The following is a 19,861-nucleotide window of genomic DNA, read 5'->3' on the forward strand; positions in this document are numbered from 1 at the left end:
AAATATTCCAAGGTCGCTGAGCACCAACCTGATGAAGGTTATAGTAGGAGTCACCCTTTTTTATAAAGCTCCATTAGGCTCTAAGCAAAACACCAAAAACTGAGCCTTCCCAGAAGAAACACTCATTGGAATGCTACACTACACTATCCAATAGTCTGGGATCTACAGTTCAATAAGTTACTGCTACTCAAGAGGAGGGTGAGGGAATTTCCCATCCTCGTATGTGATGAGAAAAAGAAATCTTGCTCCGAGTAGCAATCTTATTTCACAGTTATTAATTCTCTGCTACTTCCATTTTTGAAAGCATGAAAGTACTTTAGAGGCCTTCAACTGAGAATCATTAATGGTCAGACCACCTAGCCTAGGACTACCTAAGAAGGAAAGACAGGAAAGAGAGTCAAACATGCAATGAGATCACAAGCATGTTCTTGCGTTCAAGGCTGTTCTCCCCTTACTTCTGCTTCCTCTCCGTGGTGGTGTAGGCCCAGATGTGTGGGGAGGTCTTTATCTGGGGGAATAAGTTCTCCCTTCAGATTGAAGCGTGCCTGCATTGCCTATTGGAGAAAGAAACAAATAAAATTATAACCCTTATTGCCTACTGCGTCATTCAGCTATTCTACCAATTTAGCTGCTCACACTTAGTAGGATCTAAATCTCTTAACTACCCAAGCCAACTTTTACCATTTTTTGCTGACAACATGTTCTAGGGAAGGGGACCTCCGGCCTAGGGACCAAATGTGGTCCTCCAGGTCTCTCTGTCTGGTAGGGTTAGAAACTCATAGATATAAAATAACCACCAAATGACACCTTGAACCTAGGTTACGGCCACCACAATGGACTGTCTAGGTGCCATTTTCTTTTACAGTGAAATTATTATCATCATCATCATCTCTATATCGCTTTATATTTTAAAGAAAAAATGTCTCAGAACAGTTTCCAACACATTAAAACATCAAATAAAACAATACAGGATTAAACAGTGACAAGACATCTCCACAGATCAGTCAGCCGGCTGCCACGCAGCAGTGTCTTTTGATGCTGGGATATTGGGGGTGGGGGGCAGCAGAAACTGCTACTGTACACCAGCCAGATGGTGGAGATGTTAGTTGCCAAACCTGATGACAAGACATCTTCACATGGTCACAACTGAACCTGCACCTGGTGCCTGGGCGATTTCAAACACTGCTGTCTGGCCTTTGGGATTCTCTGTAGGCCAAATAGCCTCTCCCAGGCCACACCCTCCTTGAGAGCTTCTGCTTGGCTAGAGTGTCTCCTTAAACTGAGATAATGCCTCTTGCTTGCTTGCTTGGAAGGAGGATGGAAAGTGGGTGGTGGGTGGGAGTAGAAACAGCTTTTTCATGGCTGGAGTGTAATCTACTGTTACCAAGGCAAGAGTCACACCCATTGCTCTTTTGCTTCTGCCCCCTACTGGGATGCAGCCTGCCCCCCGCCCCCCCCGAAGGTTCCCATAAAGGAAGGCAGCCCTCAGGCTGAAAAAGGTTACCTACCAATTTTCTAGGGGGAAGTTAATCTGAAAGCAAGAAAGAAGGGACTGTGTTTTATTCTCCTGACCTTTTTGGTTTTCTTCTGCCGAGGTTCAGGGAGGTCCTTCAACCACTGCAGCTTCTCTAACTCCACAGTGTCCATGTGGAGCCACTCTTTCTGAGGCTTCACTGGAAGGTCACCACCTTTTGGGAAAGGCAAAGGCAGACATTGTTATTCTTGAGCGTGAAAGCAGAGCATGCATCACTTTCATTGTCAACATTTGCGGCTCTGAAGAAGTGCATCAAATACTGCTTTCATGACACTACAAGGGGAAGGAAAAAAAGCTCAGAGACTGACTCATCATCGATACATAAACATCAAAGGTCCACCAACAGTTTAATCTTCCATAAGATCTGGAGAAGGAAAGTGGATGGCGCCGTTAATAAAATTTGCAGATGAAATGAAGATGAGCTGAATATCAACTTGGATGTGGAGTGAATACAATCAGATTAGAAAATCAAGAGCACAGAATAACATGAGGCTAATGATTTAAACTGCACTCCAACAACCCTAAGAAAAGGGTCTCAAAATAAAGATACTGAGGAGAGAAAACCGATAATATTGGAAAGTAAGAGTCCTGAAAGGCAAGTTCAGAGGGCTCCATTATTGCCGTCTCACGAGCGATAATGTTTAGAATTCTGGGTCTTCACAAAGAGCCAGAGAGAAATTGAAAGGGGGAAAAATCAACTAATTATACATTTTGGCTCTGCAGCAACAACTGAATAGGAGACTCTGAGCATAGCCAATAAGTTTTTTAATGGTTGGAACACCAAGAAGATCAATTATTTAGCATTATAGACTAGGCAGCAATGGAAGGAACAATTAGCACCTTGACAACCTCTTGAGATAAATCTACTGAGTTAACTCTGGAATGTTGTTCTAGGACAATGGGGCTTACAATTAGTAATGGAGTAAGCATCCAAATCAAGTTAAACAAAGCTCTAGTAAAATTACAGTAACAGCTTATTTTCAACCATTACCTATTGCTTATCTTTGGACTACAGTGGTACCTCGGGTTACATACGCTTCAGGTTACAGACTCCGCTAACCCAGAAATAGAGTCCGTTCTTAACCTGAAACTGTTCTTAACCTGAAGCACCACTTTAGCTAATGGGGCCTCCCATTGCCGCCGCCCCACCAGAGCACGATTTCTGTCCTCATCCTGAAGCAAAGTTCTTAACCCGAGGTACTATTTCTGGGTTAGCAGAGTCTGTAACCTGAAGCGCCTGTAACCCAAAGTACCATTGTACATTCATTTTATAGTTTTTCAAGAAATGCTGGAATGAAGAACAAACACACCAGTGGGGTGGGTGTGAAGCAGGAAGAAGCAGAAGAGTCTTCTGGTATTTGTTTTTCCCCTCTCCATTAATCACTAAATGGAGAAGGCGGGTTAAACCATGATCTGAATCAAATTAGTAATGTGTACCACCAGACACTAGCATTGCAATCTTGTCAACAGTGGGGGGAAGACTGTTATGTATTCTAGGGTTATCAGCAGATTGTTGAACTGATGAGAAACCCCTTTAGAGAAACACAACCTGGCAGCCCGGATGGTGAATGTGATCTGAACCTTTCCAAGCTTATGTTTTGTTTTTCAGAATTGGGCGTGCAACATATAGTCAGCCTATAGTGCCATTTCCTGCATCTTGGCTCTCCCCTGCACACTGTTTTACAAGCACAGCCCCCACCAAGCCAAATCACTGCATCTGCTAAAGTTCTGGCTCTCTGGTACTCAGATTCAGCCACAGATTCATCGGCACCATGACAGCATAAAGCAGAGTAGGAGGAGGGTGTTGCAGAGAAATGCCTCCTACATACATTAACTGGAGAAGATTACAGAGGCTTTTGCCAGGCTCCCTCACATGCACCATTACGTCTTCTGGGACGCATGGCATAGAGTGCTGTGGAACTTGCGCAAGAGGAAGTCTGGTTGAAGAGGTCCTTGGGCAAGTGTAATAACCTATTACACTATTTGCTGTGTGGCTAAAATATTACTAGCCCTTGGGAGGAAGAGGGTGCAGATATCAATTCAGGCTTGCAAGCTTCCCCATCCTGTGTTAAAGTGCAGCTACAAGGAGATCAGAAGCCTTAGCTCCTGCTTAACTTCAGTTTAGTGTTTAGTCTGTCATTTGAGCCCAAACTTTGGCTCATTTTTACTCACCTCATCAGTTACCTGTCTATTCTAAGCGGCTGTAGTTCTCCAGGGTCTGAGACAGAGAGTGTTTTCAATTGCTTGCAAGCCTTTTTTACCTGACAAGACAGCCAGGAATGAAACCTGGGATCGTCTGCATGTGAAGCAACACTGGGCAATATATCAATACAGTGGTACCTCGGGTTACATACGCTTCAGGTTACATACTCCGCTAACCCAGAAATACTACCTCGGGTTAAGAACTTTGCTTCAGGATGAGAACAGAAATCGTGCTCCGGCGGCAGGAGGCCCCATTAGCTAAAGTGGTACCTCAGGTTAAGAACAGTTTCAGGTTAAGAACGAACCTCCGGAACGAATTAAGTACTTAACCTGAGGTACCACTGTATATCGCTCAGGACCGGTATTGAGACGACAGCTTCACTCGGCGGTATTATCGGTGGTGAAACCACCATTGCACTCTGCCCTGGCAGAGGGAGAAACAAGTTGGATCGGTAAGTTGCCAATATAGCTTGTTCCTCCCTCTGCATCTTTGAACTGCTTGGGCTGAGGAACGTGCTGCTGCCCTCCCCTCAACAAAGAAGTTTTAATGAGGCTCCAACCTGCCACTGGATCACAGGAGCCAGTGGTGCGATGGGGGCTCATCGCGGCTGCTCAGCTGGGAAGCGCGAAGCCTGCCCTTCCCAGCTGAGAGAGCCCCGACCCCGCTCCTGCTTGCACTCAAGTAGGAGCGGGATTGGGCCTGCAGCCTTGCTTGGCTACCACCTGGCTGCCTTCGCCTTGGGGTGTGTGCTGTGCCTTTCCTCCCAGAAAGACGGAGCCCACCCTCCTGGTAGAAGGCAGCCAGGTGGTGGAGGGGCTCTTTGATGATGCTGGCAGGTCTGTTGCTTGCCAGCAGCCTCCAGCAGCCCCTCTCGCAAGACGCAGATAGGGTGGTTTTGCACCGCCTTGCGGACTTTGCCCAGGAAGGTGGGCTGGCACTACACTGTCATGTTGAAAACCCAACATTGCCCAGCCCCTAATGTGAAGCGTGTGCTCTGTCACTGAGCTCTGATTGCAAGCTGCAATCTCTGCTTCCACTCCAGCGAAGAAAGTCCACTGGGGATTTCGAACCCCTTTCGGAGGAAGGATGGGATATAAATCTAATAAATCAACACACCCTTGTTACGGAAAGCACACTGTGGCCCCACCTGAGAGGGACCTTGAGAATCAGAAGCCCAAATCGTTGACCTTGTTGAGAATGGGTTTCCCCTTCTGAATTAATTGCTCTCTTCCCGTTGCAAGCACAGGCTGCCTTCTTCCCTCTGGCAACATGGCTGCTGCTGCTAAGTCTATTCAAGATGAATTTACTCCTTGGCATCAACAGTGGCAGCTTTCCAATGCTAAGTGCTAATGCAAAATTAATAATACGTCTCCTGCTGGGCACAATGTGCTGCATGCATAACCTCGGGCAGCTTGAAAAGCTCCATTGATTTTTATAATTGCTCCTCTCTTCCCAACGATATACTAAGTCACCCCACGGACAGTTGCCCTTCCTTGGTTCGACACACCTTTCCCTCTCCTCCCAGAACCAAGTTCTGCTTCCCTCTGCAATCACATCTTGCTTCTCCTCTCCCAATATGCCATCTCATAAATCCTTTGCTATCAATCTGCTGCTATCTCCACATTTTTTAAGGCTCGAAGGACCTTTTCCCCCCCATCCTGGTGCAGAGGAAATACCCAACATTTCTCTTCAAGCAGTGCACCTCAACAAGCTATTGTTCTAGCGCCAGCCTGCTAAAAACTAAAACCCAATGCAGGAAAGCATATGAAAATGGGGGGGGGGGGAATTGTGGGCAGGGGAGGGGAAGCAGCTCTTGCGGAAGTGCTAATCCACCTGCTCTCGCTTCTTCTCCCTTCCCTCCTCTTGCACATTAAAGCTGTTCTCTCAAGAAGAGAAACAGTAAACACCACCCCTTATCGCACCAAACCACACCGCTCAAATCCAAGAGTGATTCAAAGATCTCATTAAGCAGGCTCCACGAGGCAGGGAGACCCAGAGAATATAGCACAACAAAGGATCAGACAGAAGGAAACAGCCAGCGCAAGTATGGGGCCGGGGCAGAGAGGCAGCGGAGAGGTAAAACACTCAAGAAGAGAGGGATGCAACAAGGCGGGAGAGAAAGGAACAGGATGAAAAAAAGAATAAAAGCAGGGAAGTTTCGAATTAAAGCTTACGACAGAGCAGGTCTGCACAAACTGTGGCCAACAGAGCCAGGCACTACTGGCCATGTATCGTGGGCTGCCAGGTATCTGGCAATCCAGAAAGCTACCTTATACCAAGACAGTCCACTGGTCCATCCAGCTCCGTATCCTCTGCACTGATTGAAATTGACAGGGCTCTCTCCCACCAGCCCTACGTGGGGAGATGCCAGGGACTGAACCTGGGACCTTCTGCGCTCAAAGCAGATGCTCTGCCACTGAGCTAGGGCCCTTCCCCTTGTTTCTGCAGTCCCAAGAACTCAGTAAAACCAAGGAGGTTAACTGTCCTCTTGGATCGACTTCATGGGTTGTGGTTTGTTTGTTTGTTAAGGGAAGCACAGAAAGCTGCCTTGTGGCGAGTCAGGCTGTTGGCCCACCTGGCTCAGTTATCATCCATGATGGCAGGCAGTGGCTCTCCAGGATTTCAGACTGAGGTCTCTCCCAACCCTACCTGGACACCTCAGAGCCTTCTGTCTGAAAGCTCCTGCTCTATCACTGAGCTGCAGCCCTTCTGGAATACACTTGGAGCTTTATTGTAACGAAATGCTGAGGCAAGGAGCTAAAGAACAGGATCCCCAAACTGACCAAGATGAAGGCCTCAGAGATTCTGGCCGGATCCCTCAAGGTCTCATTTGCAACTGAAATGAAGCCCTGAGTGCGCTTAAGTGAATCAACATGTTTAGGCTTTCCTGCTCTGCTTTCTCTCTACCATTTCTTCCTCCCATCACTGTGGAAATTAAGATATAAATTCCTTGAGGCAGAACCTGGTCTCTCCCTGCCCCACCCTCAATTTTTTTTTTAATCCTTTCCTCATTGTCTGGGGATAACAGAAGCAATGAGCAACTGCTTTTGGCTGCCCTTTAGCAAGCACTGCCTGCAGGTAACTCAATCTGGACCCACTAGCCAGATCACTTAAGTACAGGAAACAGAAAGGGATCTGCAGATATGGCAAGAGTACAAAGGGTATTATTGATCCATATCATCATCAGAACACAAGCTCCAGCAGAAGCCCACAGGTCCCTCTTACGGATTTGACTCCAATCTTGAGGCATCGCAAACAATGTATTTCCTCCAATGCACATATTATCCCCATTCCTACAATTTGAAGGGGATGGAAAGTGGGTGCCCCTCTAGCCTGCCAATCAACCAATACCTCAAGCTGTGTGCCTTTTAAGCCTATGTAATCCACACTGAGGACGAATATACCGTAATCTAAACACAGGATTCTTAAACCTCACAGGATTTATCTGTCTTGGGAGAGATTCCAGCTAGCTTTAAGCAGCTACCGAAATCTGTTTCCTCCACCCACAACCCAAGGCCTTTTGTTCACAGCAAGTTCTAGTTTGGAGGAGTAACTCCACTTGGCAGTCAATCTCCTTCCCGAAAACCACAACAATTTCTCACTGGCTTCACCCAACACCGCAGTGCTGTAGAAGCCGCAATGGAGACCGAGCTACATTAGCAGCTTCTGCAGGTGCGGCCGCTAAAACCTGTTCTGGCTTATCTTCATTCACTTCTGCAGCGCAAGCAGCCAATGATGTGGTTCCTGGACTCATTGCTAGCATACTTCTTTCTCCAGCCCCCAAACTTTCTACTGTTCATCCTTGTTCTCCAATCTCGCAAATCAGATCCTTTTGCTGATTCTTCCTACAAAGCCTCTGCCCAGGTACCTAATTTGACAGCTCCGTTGTTAACTTCAAACACATCGCTTCTGGGAATCAAGATATAAAAGCCAGGCCCAGAATCACCTTGAAGTAAAAATGGGTTTAGGGTCATCTCAGAGTGGAAGCAGAGAGAGACTGTAGCTGAAAGAGACTGTGGGGGCAGGGGGAGTCCCCGAAGCGGGCATATGTTCACAAGGAGCAGGTAATGTTGCCATATAGTGCCACACAGTGAATGAATCAGCAGCAGCAAATATATATATATACACACACACACACACACACACACACACACACACACATATATACATACACACACACACACACACACACACACACACACACAACCCAAATATATTGATTGTTCCCAAAGGACATGCAGTCTGCCAAGAAGTGAAAGTGAAGGTGGCATTCAAAACAACTCTTATCAGCAGCTGCATCTGTAGTTGCCATACTTTTCATCTCTGCCACCCCTTGCCAGAGAGTACTGCAACACCAGCAAATATATGAAAACTGCATGTAGCAAGTCTCCCACCCCCACACCCCCCGAGGTTGGGTCAGGTAAAACAGCCTCTTCTTAGTTGTATGACAAAGCAAAATTATGGCCCTGCAATTGTTACATTTGAACAACAGATTTGAGTTGAGAATACTTGGCCTCTAGAATTGAAGCAGTGATCAAAACCCTGGAAGAACAAGCATGTATATTATATGGAAACTTGGATATTTTGCTCATCCATTGCAACAACGCATAACTTTTCCTTACCTGTGATATCCTCCATTCTTGCACCAGCTTCTGTTTGCAGAGACTCCTCCATACCCTCCTCCACTTCCATCACTGGCTTCTGTAACAAAGGAGCTTTCAGAGTTTCTTCTGCTTCATGCTGGGGTCTAGGCTGCGTTTCTGGATGAAGAAGCTTTCCTGGCCTCTCATGCTGCTTTTGGCTTTCTCCTTCCCCAGTTGTCTTACCATCACGTCGTGACTTTAAGAACGCAAGTAAACCAGGATCTGATAACCATGAAAATGGGACAAAATACTGTCAGCATTAAAATTCCTCCTTCATGCATGTGTCAATTCTTTGAGTCAATACTGATTGACGCTATTACAGTGGTACCTCAGGTTAAGTACTTACCGTATTTTTTGCTCTATAAGACTCACTTTTTCCCTCCTAAAAAGTAAGGGGAAATGTGTGTGCGTCTTATGGAGCGAATGCAGGCTGTGCAGCTATCCCAGAAGCCAAAACAGCAAGAGGGATTGCTGCTTTCACTGTGTAGCGATCCCTCTTGCTGTTCTGGCTTCTGAGATTCAGAATATTTTTTTTCTTGTTTTCCTCCTCCAAAAACTAGGTGCGTCGTGTGGTCTGGTGCGTCTTATAGAGCGAAAAATACGGTGATTCATTCTGGAGGTCCATTCTTAACCTGAAACTGTTCTTAACCTGAAGTACCACTTTAGCTAATGGGGCCTCCCTCTGCTGCTGCACTGCCAGAGCACGATTTCTGTTCTCATCCTGAAGTAAAGTTCTTAACCCGAGGTACTATTTCTGGGTAAGCGGAGTCTGTAACCTGAAGTGTATGTAACCCAGGGTACCACTGCATTATTATTATTAATAATAATTATTATTGTTGTTGACAATATAAAACATAAAAATGCATAACATAGTAACAAGGAAAAACAATATCCACACTCATATCCTCATCAGGTCCCCTCCCACCTGGCCTTCAGACAGATGACTGCTTTTCAGGTTGCAAGTTAAAGACACAATATCACATTTGTGTCTCAGAAGCATCCTGTCCAAAAAAATTAATGTAAGCAGCTAACTTCAACAGGCCCATGAGGTCTGTGAAAGAGGCTTTGCAGTTTGTGTGCCTGTTACAAAGTCGGCTGAATAAATTAAACATGCCAACAGGAAATCTTCAAGCGTGGAAGTGACTTCTGGGAATGATTCCACATGTCTGAAGCTGGCTTTGCTGCTTTGGACAACGTTCTTTTGTGTAGAGTTCATGTTATGTTTCGTGCTTTCAAAACCGAAGGTAACTGCCCTGATCCTTAAAAATCAGAGGGGGGTTCAGCCAAATCACTGAATAAGGTTTACAGACGTCAGCAAGAAGTTCGTACCTAGCTGAGCCAGCAGTCGTTTCTGCTCCTCCAAGATCTGCTCTTGAGACATGGACTGCAGCTTCTCCAGGTTCTCCTTGTGGATGTTCTGGGCTTCTTGCTCTCCTCCCAGGCTTCCAAGACCTTTCCCAGTGACAATACTTGACCGCTGACTGTGTACACTCCCAGCAGGCTTATCTAGAAACAAAGGGCACTGTGAGTGGTATTCATAAGCAAACCTAAACTGACAACATACTCCACTGAGTTGATTTACAATCTGGTGCATGTAGTCTCAGACATTAAGTCCCACTGAGTTCAATAGTGCTTACTCCAATGTAACTGTGCGCAGGATCACCGCCTCAATGCTAGGGCTCACCAGCACAACCTTTTAAGGAGATATTTGCTTCTCTAATAAGCATCTTCAAGGCTTCCACATGCCATCGGGAACTGAGAATACTTGCTCCACAGGTATCAACATTTACCTTCCTCACCCCTGAGGAATTGGGTCTCTGTGGCTTCAGAAGGTAGGGCAGCATCTGCAGCTGCTGGTCCTACATTTGTCTGCTCAGCTTCCTCAAGAGAAAGAGAAGATATTTGAGCCACTTCGGCTGCCCTCTTAGCAGCTATCTTCTGAGCAAAGATACTTTTCTTTCCAGCTGCTGATTTTGCCTGCAAGAAGACAAAACAGCAAGTAAACACTCCTATGCCTTTCTCATATAACAAAAAAAACCCAATTCATCAACATTCCTGCCACCCACTCCAATTGGGTCAATATGTGTTATCCAGATTTTCTGCTGCCTTCAACATGGATTTCTATATTGTGTCCTCAACTGCAAGCTGTAGATTAGACAATTTTAAGGGGGTGTGTGGAAAGAGACAGAGTCACAGCCCTTCCTCACTCTTTCCCAGATACGATGTAATATATTACTTCGCTGTTAAGTGTTTAAACACCAGGAAGAGGAAAATAAATACATTTCTTGACAAAATGCAGCAAGCAAGAAAGCATCTGGTTGTAGGTAAATTCTGGCTAGCTTGTTCCACTCTGCCTCTATGATTAATCCAAGAGTCTGCTTATCTGAACGCTTTGCATTTCTGAGGATAAACAGACTTCACTGTCTTGGAAAAGCCATCTCTGAAGATTTTGGGACCGTAAGAGGGCAACAATTTCACAGTAATAAATTTGATGAATGATGCCTAACTAATGGATTTTAAAATTTGCATAGTGTCTACACTCAGGCTCTATCAGAGACTTACTATTGTTAAGAAAAAAGCAGCATGAAGCATATCCACCTTGATGATACTAAGCCAAGAAGCTGCGATGGAAAGAAAAATGATATATTGCTACAGCCAAGATTGCACAGCCGATATGCACACCATGAACTGTGTGGAAACTGGCAGCAGAGTTTCTGTGGATGCAGATTTGCTTCCCTCCAACAAGAGCCAAAACAGCTGGATCAGCATGCAAAAGCCTGTCTGTGCATGCAGAAGAGACTCTCTGGATCCCGGCCCATGTCTCCCATCAGCATATTTAAAAAAGGAGACAAATAGTAGCACCTTCTATATTCAAAATGGCAAAAACCAACATTGCACACCACAATAGAAAACTTTGCAATGCGCTTGAAAGACTGGCTTTTTTATTTAAAAAAAACAAAACAGCATTCCCTGTAACAAGCTTTTCAGATGCTCCAGCCCTTCAAGTCCATGCTGTCTCCCAGGAGACAAAACTCTTGCATGCTCTCCCCTTCTCTCCCTTGTTTTCTGAGCTGTTGCCTCCTAGAGCTCCAATCAGTAGTCTGGTGGGAGTGTCTGCCAATTCTGACTGCAGCTCCCATAGTACAAATGTAAGTGAATAGGCCAGAGGCGCAGGCAAACACAAGGCCACACCTCAGAAACCCCAGAAAAAGAAAACGTTTTGTAGCATGCCAAAACCCTGAACTAGGAAGAAACCCAGGTAATTTCAGGGCTCTGCTAAGTTTTCATAAATGACAATAGTAGTAAAAACTGGGCAGAGAACCACTGGAAACACACGTAACTGCACAGAAGTAAGGAAAGTGCTTTGTAAAGGGCACTGAAGGGATGTGATAGATAATGTATTGCATTATCTTACACTTCACTGATGTGAATCCACCACTCACTGCTAGCAGTTATCCGAAAGTTTAGAATGGCTTCCTTCATCAACTTTGGAAATATGGAATAACATGTTCGGTACCGTTAGCCTAAACTTCACCAGGAAGTGGTGTGACAATGACAACAGGAGTCACAAAAACCTGCTCTATTTCCAGACCTTGCCACCAAGGGCACAAACCAAATCAAGGGCATGTCCCACACTTGGGGTCAAGCTGGTGACCCCTCGAGGAAGTCCCATGGTTGTGATGAGCCAGCCACTGCCTCCCAAAATCCAACCAAAGCCCAACAGTGCCCCATCCATCTAACACAACTGAACACACACACAACTGAAAATCCAACATGTGCGCTTTTAACGTAACTCACTGCATCCAGTTTGCCGAGTCTCCTATGTAACGCCCTAGAAGCCCCAACACTTCCTCTATTTATTTAAAGCATTTTTGGCTGCACAACAAAGTCCATCAGCAGCAGATTGCATTATGATGAAGCATAATACACAGAACTAAAAGAAGAAGAGTTTGGATTTGATATCCCGCTTTATCACTACCCGAAGCAGTCTCAAAGCGACTAACATTCTCCTTTCCCTTCCTCCCCCACAACAAACACTCTGTGAGGTGAAGGTAAGCTAAACAAAGCAGAAACAGGAGGCGAGGGGGCTGATAAATGTGTTGCTGCTTTTCTTACCTCTGTTTTTATTTCGGACCTGTGAAAGACTCTGGGAAATGCATCTCCAGTGAAGACAGGCATGGTCACATTGGCAGTGCTTGTGTCACGTTCCTGCCACAAAGACACAATGCCAAATGAATACTGGTTTCATTCATTAAAGCATTACAGTGCTTTACAATGGCTCAGCAGAAGGAGTCTGGCCTTAGACTCCTGCTCAGGTCTTTCCTCAGCTATGAGATACTAGCTGTTGCAAAAACCCCTCACTTCAGTTTTCATTTTGTACTTGTCTAAGAGTGGCCTTCTTCTAAGAATGAAAGAGGCGCAAGGTTCATCAGAATTGGACAAGGACAGTTCCATCCTTTCTCCAGAAAAAGCATAAAATTGTGTCACTTGAGAGATGCATCACTGAAATACACTTGCCAACCATCAACACTTCCATGTTTTTTTAAAAAAACTTTCATTATATATTTTTGAAGACAATGTAGCATAAATTGTAAAAAGGCCAAGAGACCAGAAACAAATTCTTACTAGACAATAAAAACATTATCTTGGCATTAACAAAACCAGTGTTGAATCGTCAGTTTGGATTTCTAGCAACAAATACAACAATGCAGCTGTGTCCTTCACAGGTTGTAATTTCACAACTGAAGCATATCCGCACATGCCTATATCCAAACAGGCTACTAATTATTTGTAACTTCATTATTTGTAACTGAGGTCAATGAGACTTGCTTCCACTTAAGGGGGCAGAGAACTGCAGCCTTTCTAATAGAATGACTGACAGCCTCTGTCACAGCCAGAGGCTGCTGATGGCAGGGTGGAGCCGAGATACTTACTTGGCTTCCCAGCAGGTTAGTCATGGCTGTTTACTGGGGGTGGGGGAGGTCAGTGCGGTGCATACGCACAGGGTAAGTCCATCTGGGCACCCTCACCCTGCTCTCTCCTAGAAAGCTGAGGTAAAGGTAAAGGGACCTCTGACCATTAGGTCCAGTCACGGAAGACTCTGGGGTTGTGGCGCTCATCTCGCTTTATTGGCCGAGGGAGCCGGCATTTGTCCGCAGAAAGCTTCCGGGTCATGTGGCTAGCATGACTAAGCTGCTTCTGGCAAACTAAAGCAGCGCACGGAAATGCCGTTTACCTTCCCGCCGGAGCGGTACCTATTTATCTACTTGCACTTTGCCGTGCTTTCGAACTGCTAGGTTGGCAGGAGCTGGGACCGAGCAACGGGAGCTCACCCCATTGCGGGGATTCGAACCGCCGACCTTCTGATCGGCAAGTCCTAGGCTCTGTGGTTTAACCCACAGGGCTAATAACTGTAAGTGAATATATAATCGGTTATGATGTCATTCAAAATATACGAATAAGCCACCTCAAAAAGATGTATATATCATACAACACATCTCACAAAATATTCAAGTAACTACAAGTTGTTATACGTATCAGAGTCAAACAAAGAATCAAACAAATCAATGAGTAGCGAGGAACGCCAAGCTGTCTCTCAAAGGAAGATGTCTCACAAAAGTGTCAAAAGGACAGTATATCTGGAATAGTTAAACTGTTTCAGAATAAAGTCTTCATCAGTGAATAATTATCAACGAAATATTCATACTAGTAGGGATCATGCTAGTGTGCACTGATCCACTAACGTCCAGCGTGCTGCGTTTGCATTTTTGTAGATTGTTACATTTTGCAACACAGGGGTTTGTGTTTATTCAGATTACTCTGAGTAATCTGCCAGAAGGTCAGGTAAGCGCCTCCCTACCACCTTGCCTGTTACCAGTCATTTCAGGACCTCATACACAAATTTCACACCTAACAACTTGTTCGCAACATGGGCTAAGTTCTGTTTGACCTTTTCTACTGGGGCGCACATCCCCAAATACAAAATAAATGTGTCTCATGTCAAATACCAAGGGAATCTTAAAACAGATATATGTACCTCGAAACAAGGACATGGTAAAATGCATCTTGGTAAAATATATGTATACAGTTTTCATAGCCAATCCATGTGTTTTGCTCTTGGGTATATGAAGCCAAAGGGATGCGGGTGGCGCTGTGGGTTAAATCACAGAGCCTAGGGCTTGCCGATCAGAAGGTTGGCGGTTCGAATCCCCACGACGGGGTGAGTTCCCATTGCTCGGTCCCTGCTCCTGCCAACCTAGCAGTTCGAAAGCACATCAAAGTCCAAGTAGATAAATAGGTACCACTCTGGTGGGAAGGTAAACGGCGTTTCCGTGTGCTGCTCTGGTTCACCAGAAGCGGCTTAGTCATGCTGGCCACATGACCCAGAAGCTGTACACCAGCTCCCTTGGCCAATAAAGTGAGATGAGCACCGCAACCCCAGAGTCGGCCACGACTGGACCTAATGGTCAGGGGTCCGTCCCTTTACCTTTACCTATATGAAGCCAAGCTCTAGCTTGAATGAATGAATATCTACTACACTAAAGATCTCCGGCAGCAGGGCTAAGAAGGACCATTGACCTCATAGAATCATAGAGCTGTAAAGGATCCAAGGGTCATCGAGTCCAACCACCTGCAAGGCAGGAACGTCAGAGAGCACCTGTCAGTAAGGCAGCACTCACTCCATACAAAGCAGCTTCCTATAAATTCAGTGGTCAGAAGGTGCCTTTGAGCCCCAGAAGGCTTCATTTCCCAGCAAAGAAGAATAAATTAAACAACAATAAGTAAAAACGTGTATAGTTACAAATTACGTAATTTCTGCTTTGGAATGTGTGTGTGCAATATCTGCGTTACTCTGCAGGATTATATCAATTTAATTTTAAATGCATACTGCCCCAGCTTGGGTATTTATCAATAATTACCACAGGTCAATCAGAGGTTTAATCACTATTATTGTAGTTCTTATAAACAGGACGCACAATTATTTTGCTGAAGACAGCTGTGATGTGTTGATCACTGCGATCCAACTGCTCTCCTGGATCCTCATCAAACTGAACACGGGCACTTTTGAATTTGGATTTCTTGGGAGGTGCTGGTGTCAGTGGAGGGGGCACATCAGGAAAGTCTGAGAGAGAGAGAGAGAGAGAGAGAGAGAGAGAGAGAGAATATGCAAAGCATTGGTAATCTCCAGGTGTTTTATGGTGTTTTAGTATTTTGCTGGAGCAACCCAGTCAGATGGGAGGCATATACAGTGGTACCTCGGGGTACATAAGCTTCAGGTTACATACGCTTCAGGTTACAGACTCCGCTAACACAGAAATAGTACCTCGGGTTAAGAACTTTGCTTCAGGATGAGAACAGAAATTGTGCTTTGGCAGTGCGGTGGCAGCAGGAGGCCCCATTAGCTAAAGTGTTAAGAACAGTTTCAGGTTAAGAACAGACCTCTGGAATGAATTAAGTATGTAATCAGAGGTACCACTGTATATAAAATAATAATAATAATAATAATAATAATAATAATAATAATAATAATAATAATTAAAAGATGCCCTTAATTCCAACTGGGTTGCCGTCTAGTCTTGACAACAATCTGGCACCAAAAATGGCTGCTTTGCAAACAGAAAGAGGGATGGCTGGGAACAGTAGCAAGTGCAGGCAAGGTTACAGTAAGAAAGCTGTTCAAATATACCTAGCAACTTACAGGCAATGAATAAGTGATTTTGGTTTTTGTTGACTACTAAACCAGCCTTCCCCAATCTGCGGTCCTCCAGATGGGACTGATGGGAGTTGCAGTTCAAAATATTCAAACAGCACTAGGCTGGGGAAGGCTGTACTACACCATCAATACAAAACAAGATAATTTGAAATGAAAAAAGGTAAACTTACCATCCAGCATCACCACATCCCTGTCATGCTGCAATGGGGGTCTCTCATCCTCTCCACTCCCCAGATCCCCTCTTCTCTTATCTGCTTTCTTTACAACCTTCACCGCCTGAGCAGCTTTCGCTGCCAGGAACTGATTCTGGAACTTCAGCAAATCTGCCTCTGACTCCCCAGGCTTGGGCCTTGACAACATCTTTCTCCTTTTGTAGTCACAGCCTTCCTTTACAGAGCTTAAGGGTTAACCTGAATCAGGTGCAGAGAAAGGGAGGAAAGGAACTTTACCTGGGAAAACAAGCTTTTGACGAATTCTTATTACCCTCTACTTTCACACACTTTTCAAATACCCCGAAGGGCCACAAAGAACAGGACTATTAATGGACAGCCCAGACATGTCAGTGGCCTCCCCCTCTCCCACCCCAATTAAGGTGCCCTGCTCTGACACTCATTTGAAACCAGAAATTTGTGCAGAATAGTTGTTGCACAATTCTCTGCAAACACATTCTCATGCCAAAAAGGGGGAGGAAACACTGTTATTGCTGCTGTGGGTGCTATTTTAGGAAGGAGACAGAATACACACACACACTCTGCAATCCACCTGCCTTTGATGTGACTTCTGCACAAACGGCTGTTTCTAAAGTGCTCCTTCCTTTCTTCTGTTCTTCACAGCACTTTCCCCCCAGTTTATTTATGGAAGCTTCAGGCACAGTGGAGGAAATAGTAAGCGAATCCCAACAAAATGGTCAACTTTTTGTATGTACAGTAGAGCTATGGGGCTTCAGGGCCCAAGTGTTTGATAGCCTAGAGAAACTGACTTCAAAAGACCGCCACAGAGCAAACTGCAACCGCTCACAGGGAAACATACTTGTGATCAAAGTTTCCTTCTGTCTTTGTCCTCCTTTCAGAACAAAATAGGACATATTTGTATACTTACTCTTACCTAGGCAGCAGTGGCCTAGTGGTCTGAGGTCACAGAGGGTTGAAGACCCATTCATTACTATTTCTGCAGCAAGGTCCCTGCAAGGTCCTTGTCTCCAGTGTCCTAAAAAAGGTAAAGGTAAAGGACCCCTGACAGTTAAGTCCAGTCGCAGACGACTCTGTGGTTGCGGCGCTCATCTCGCTTTACAGGCCGAGGGAGCCGGCGTTTGTCTGCAGAGTTTTTCCGGGTCATGTGGCCAGCATGACTAAGCTACTTCTGGTGCAATGGAACACCAAAACCAGAGCGGCACATGGAAATGCTGTTTACTTTCCTGCTGGAGCGGTACCTATTTATCTACTTGCACTTTGGAGCTGGGACTGAGCAACAGGAGCTCACCCCGCCGTGGGGATTCAAACCGCCAACCTTCTGATCGGCAAGCCCAAGGGGCTCAGTGGTTTAGACCACAGTGCCACCCACGTCCCTTCCAGTGTCCTACAGCCACTGTATTGCTAAGCATTTAGGAACACCAAAAACACAAGGTGCTTCTTTTTCAAGAGACCGGTGTGCAGGCTCTGCTACATACAAGGGAACTTCATGGAAAACACAATTTAAGTCACCCCAAAAGAAGATACCGGATCACTCCAAATCATTTGCCCATGTGCGTGCACAGAAAATAGTAGCTGAAAGGCAACCTGTGGAGACCTGCATTGATTGTTGCAATGCATCCCTAATTATTAGTATTGTATAATTTATAAAATTGTTGTATAATCTTAGAAGGGGCGTGGTGGTTATATCATGAAGGCAAGCTGCACTTCTAAATTTCCCACTGCTCTACTGCTAAGCAGTCCAATGAGGTCCTTTATTTCAAAGCACAACTTAAAACTTTTAAGGCACAACTTTAAGTCAGCAACACCCAACCAACAATAACAGACACCCCTCATGTCAGAGCAATCGATACTAGTGGCCCAGAGTAATACCAGAACAGACCTCCTAGCAACTCAACTTTCACAATCTGAAGGCGAAACCATGTAAGGCCTTTGGTCCAAGATAAATGTTATGAAATGCTTTTGCAGGAAGCATGCCAAGGAAGAGAGTAATTTCATTTTATCTCTTTTCAGAATCAGATTGAAACATTACTGAAAGAAGATATTCAGAAACAGATATCCAAGAGAACACCTTTGGTGTAGTGGATAGTTTTTGGGATAGGGCAGGAGTGGCTTGCCTGGCGTAAGAGAGTTACAGCAATGTCTTCCTGGCAGGCGTATCACTGCCACTTAACAGAAAGAGGGGCAGGGCAGTGGAGAGGCTGGAGCTGTGTGGGTGCAGCAGCGGGAATGCAAGATTGGTTCCCCCAGTGTACCTGCACAGGCCTGACATCCCCACTGCCTCATCCCTCCCTGTAAGCAGCAATGATGTCTCTGCTGGGAGGCTATTATTACAGCTCTGTCCCACCAGATGAGCAGCTCTTGTTCTAGGACTCAAGAGAGCAGAGTTCAGATCCCCTCTTGGTCATGAAGTTCATTGGGTTGACTTCTCACTGTCTTTTGGCCTAACCTACCTCACAAGGTTGATGTGAGAATAAAATGGGGAGGGAACTCTGAGCTCCTTGGATGAAAGGTGGGATATAAATGTAAAAATAAATATATTACATAAATACACATATACACCATATATCTGAAGGAGCATCTCCACCCCCATTGTTCAGCCTGAGGTCCAGCTCCAAGGGCCTTCTGGCAGTTCCCTCACTGCAAGAAGTGAGGCTACAGGAAACCAGGCAGAGGGCCTTCTTGGCAGTGGCACCTGCCCTGTGAAATGCTCTCCCATCAGATGTCAAGGAAATAAACAACTTGATATCCCATCAGATGTCAAGGAAATAAACAACTTTAGAAAACACCTGAAGGCAGCCCTATTGAGGGAAGTTTTTAATGTTTGATGTTTTATCGCTTATTATTATTATTATTATTATTATTATTATTATTATTATTATGGATATTCTGTTGGAAGCTGCCCAGAGTGGCTGGGGAAACCCAGCCAAATGGGCAGGGTATAAATAAATTATTATTATTATTAATGTAGTAACATATAAATAAATAAGAATAAATTGCAGGCACACTTCATTGGTTGTGCATCTATGCCTTATTTGCCGCTTACACTTTTAAAATAAACATTAAGCCTTCACTTCTGCCAGTTTTAAATAGGTAAGGGGCAAATTATGCATCTGTTGCACATCAGCGAGAGACATATACTTTGCTCTCAAGTATTAAAAACAGTGTACAAAAAATTGTGTGAGAAATCACCATTAATACTCCTATTACAAATTCCACCCACCTTATATGTGTTCAAACTATATTCTGTGCATGTAGGCTGGATGAAGTCCAAAGGGTAAGACTCAAGTTCTGACTAGACTAGAACTTAAAATGCTGCTTGAGTTGTGTGAAACAAATTAGCCATCTTTTGATTGTGCATCCTGTATATTACACAACTTTTAGAAGACATCTGAAGGCAGCGTTGGGAGGTTTCTAACACTTGATGTTTTAGTTTTGTTTTTAGCTATGCTGTAAATTGCCCAGAGTGGCTGGGGAAACCCAGCCAGAAGGGTGGTGTATAAATAATAAAATTTATTACTAATATTAGCATTATTATTATCATTTACACTGCCCTGCTGTGTTATACCTTCCTGCAAT

The 19,861-nt window shown here is 44.9% G+C and overlaps 1 protein-coding gene and 1 long non-coding RNA gene across 5 annotated transcripts in view; both read right to left on the reverse strand.

The window, feature by feature from the left end:
• The window catches only part of LOC128411174 (uncharacterized), a 165,888-nt gene that overhangs the window by 23,159 nt on the left and 122,868 nt on the right, over window positions 1-19,861 (reverse strand). The gene's annotated exons all lie outside the window — the stretch shown is intronic.
• Window positions 1-19,861, reverse strand: part of RPAP1 (RNA polymerase II associated protein 1) — a 44,365-nt gene that overhangs the window by 22,400 nt on the left and 2,104 nt on the right. For 3 of the 4 annotated variants that reach the window (XM_053383166.1, XM_053383183.1, XM_053383190.1), the window contains exons 2-9: window positions 16,265-16,504; window positions 15,358-15,503; window positions 12,497-12,589; window positions 10,171-10,357; window positions 9,710-9,886; window positions 8,360-8,602; window positions 1,573-1,688; window positions 456-554 (exon numbers count right to left, since the gene is read on the reverse strand). In XM_053383166.1, coding sequence (XP_053239141.1) covers window positions 456-554; window positions 1,573-1,688; window positions 8,360-8,602; window positions 9,710-9,886; window positions 10,171-10,357; window positions 12,497-12,589; window positions 15,358-15,503; window positions 16,265-16,454 — 1,251 coding nt within the window. In that variant the 5' untranslated portion in view covers window positions 16,455-16,504. Of the gene's footprint in view, window positions 1-455; window positions 555-1,572; window positions 1,689-8,359; window positions 8,603-9,709; window positions 9,887-10,170; window positions 10,358-12,496; window positions 12,590-15,357; window positions 15,504-16,264; window positions 16,505-17,198; window positions 17,301-19,861 lie in introns of all 4 variants that reach the window. The other variant, XM_053383177.1, reaches the window with a different exon arrangement.

Source organism: Podarcis raffonei, chromosome 1 (genome assembly GCF_027172205.1).
Source record: "Podarcis raffonei isolate rPodRaf1 chromosome 1, rPodRaf1.pri, whole genome shotgun sequence".
NCBI classification, from domain to species: Eukaryota; Metazoa; Chordata; class Lepidosauria; order Squamata; family Lacertidae; genus Podarcis; species Podarcis raffonei.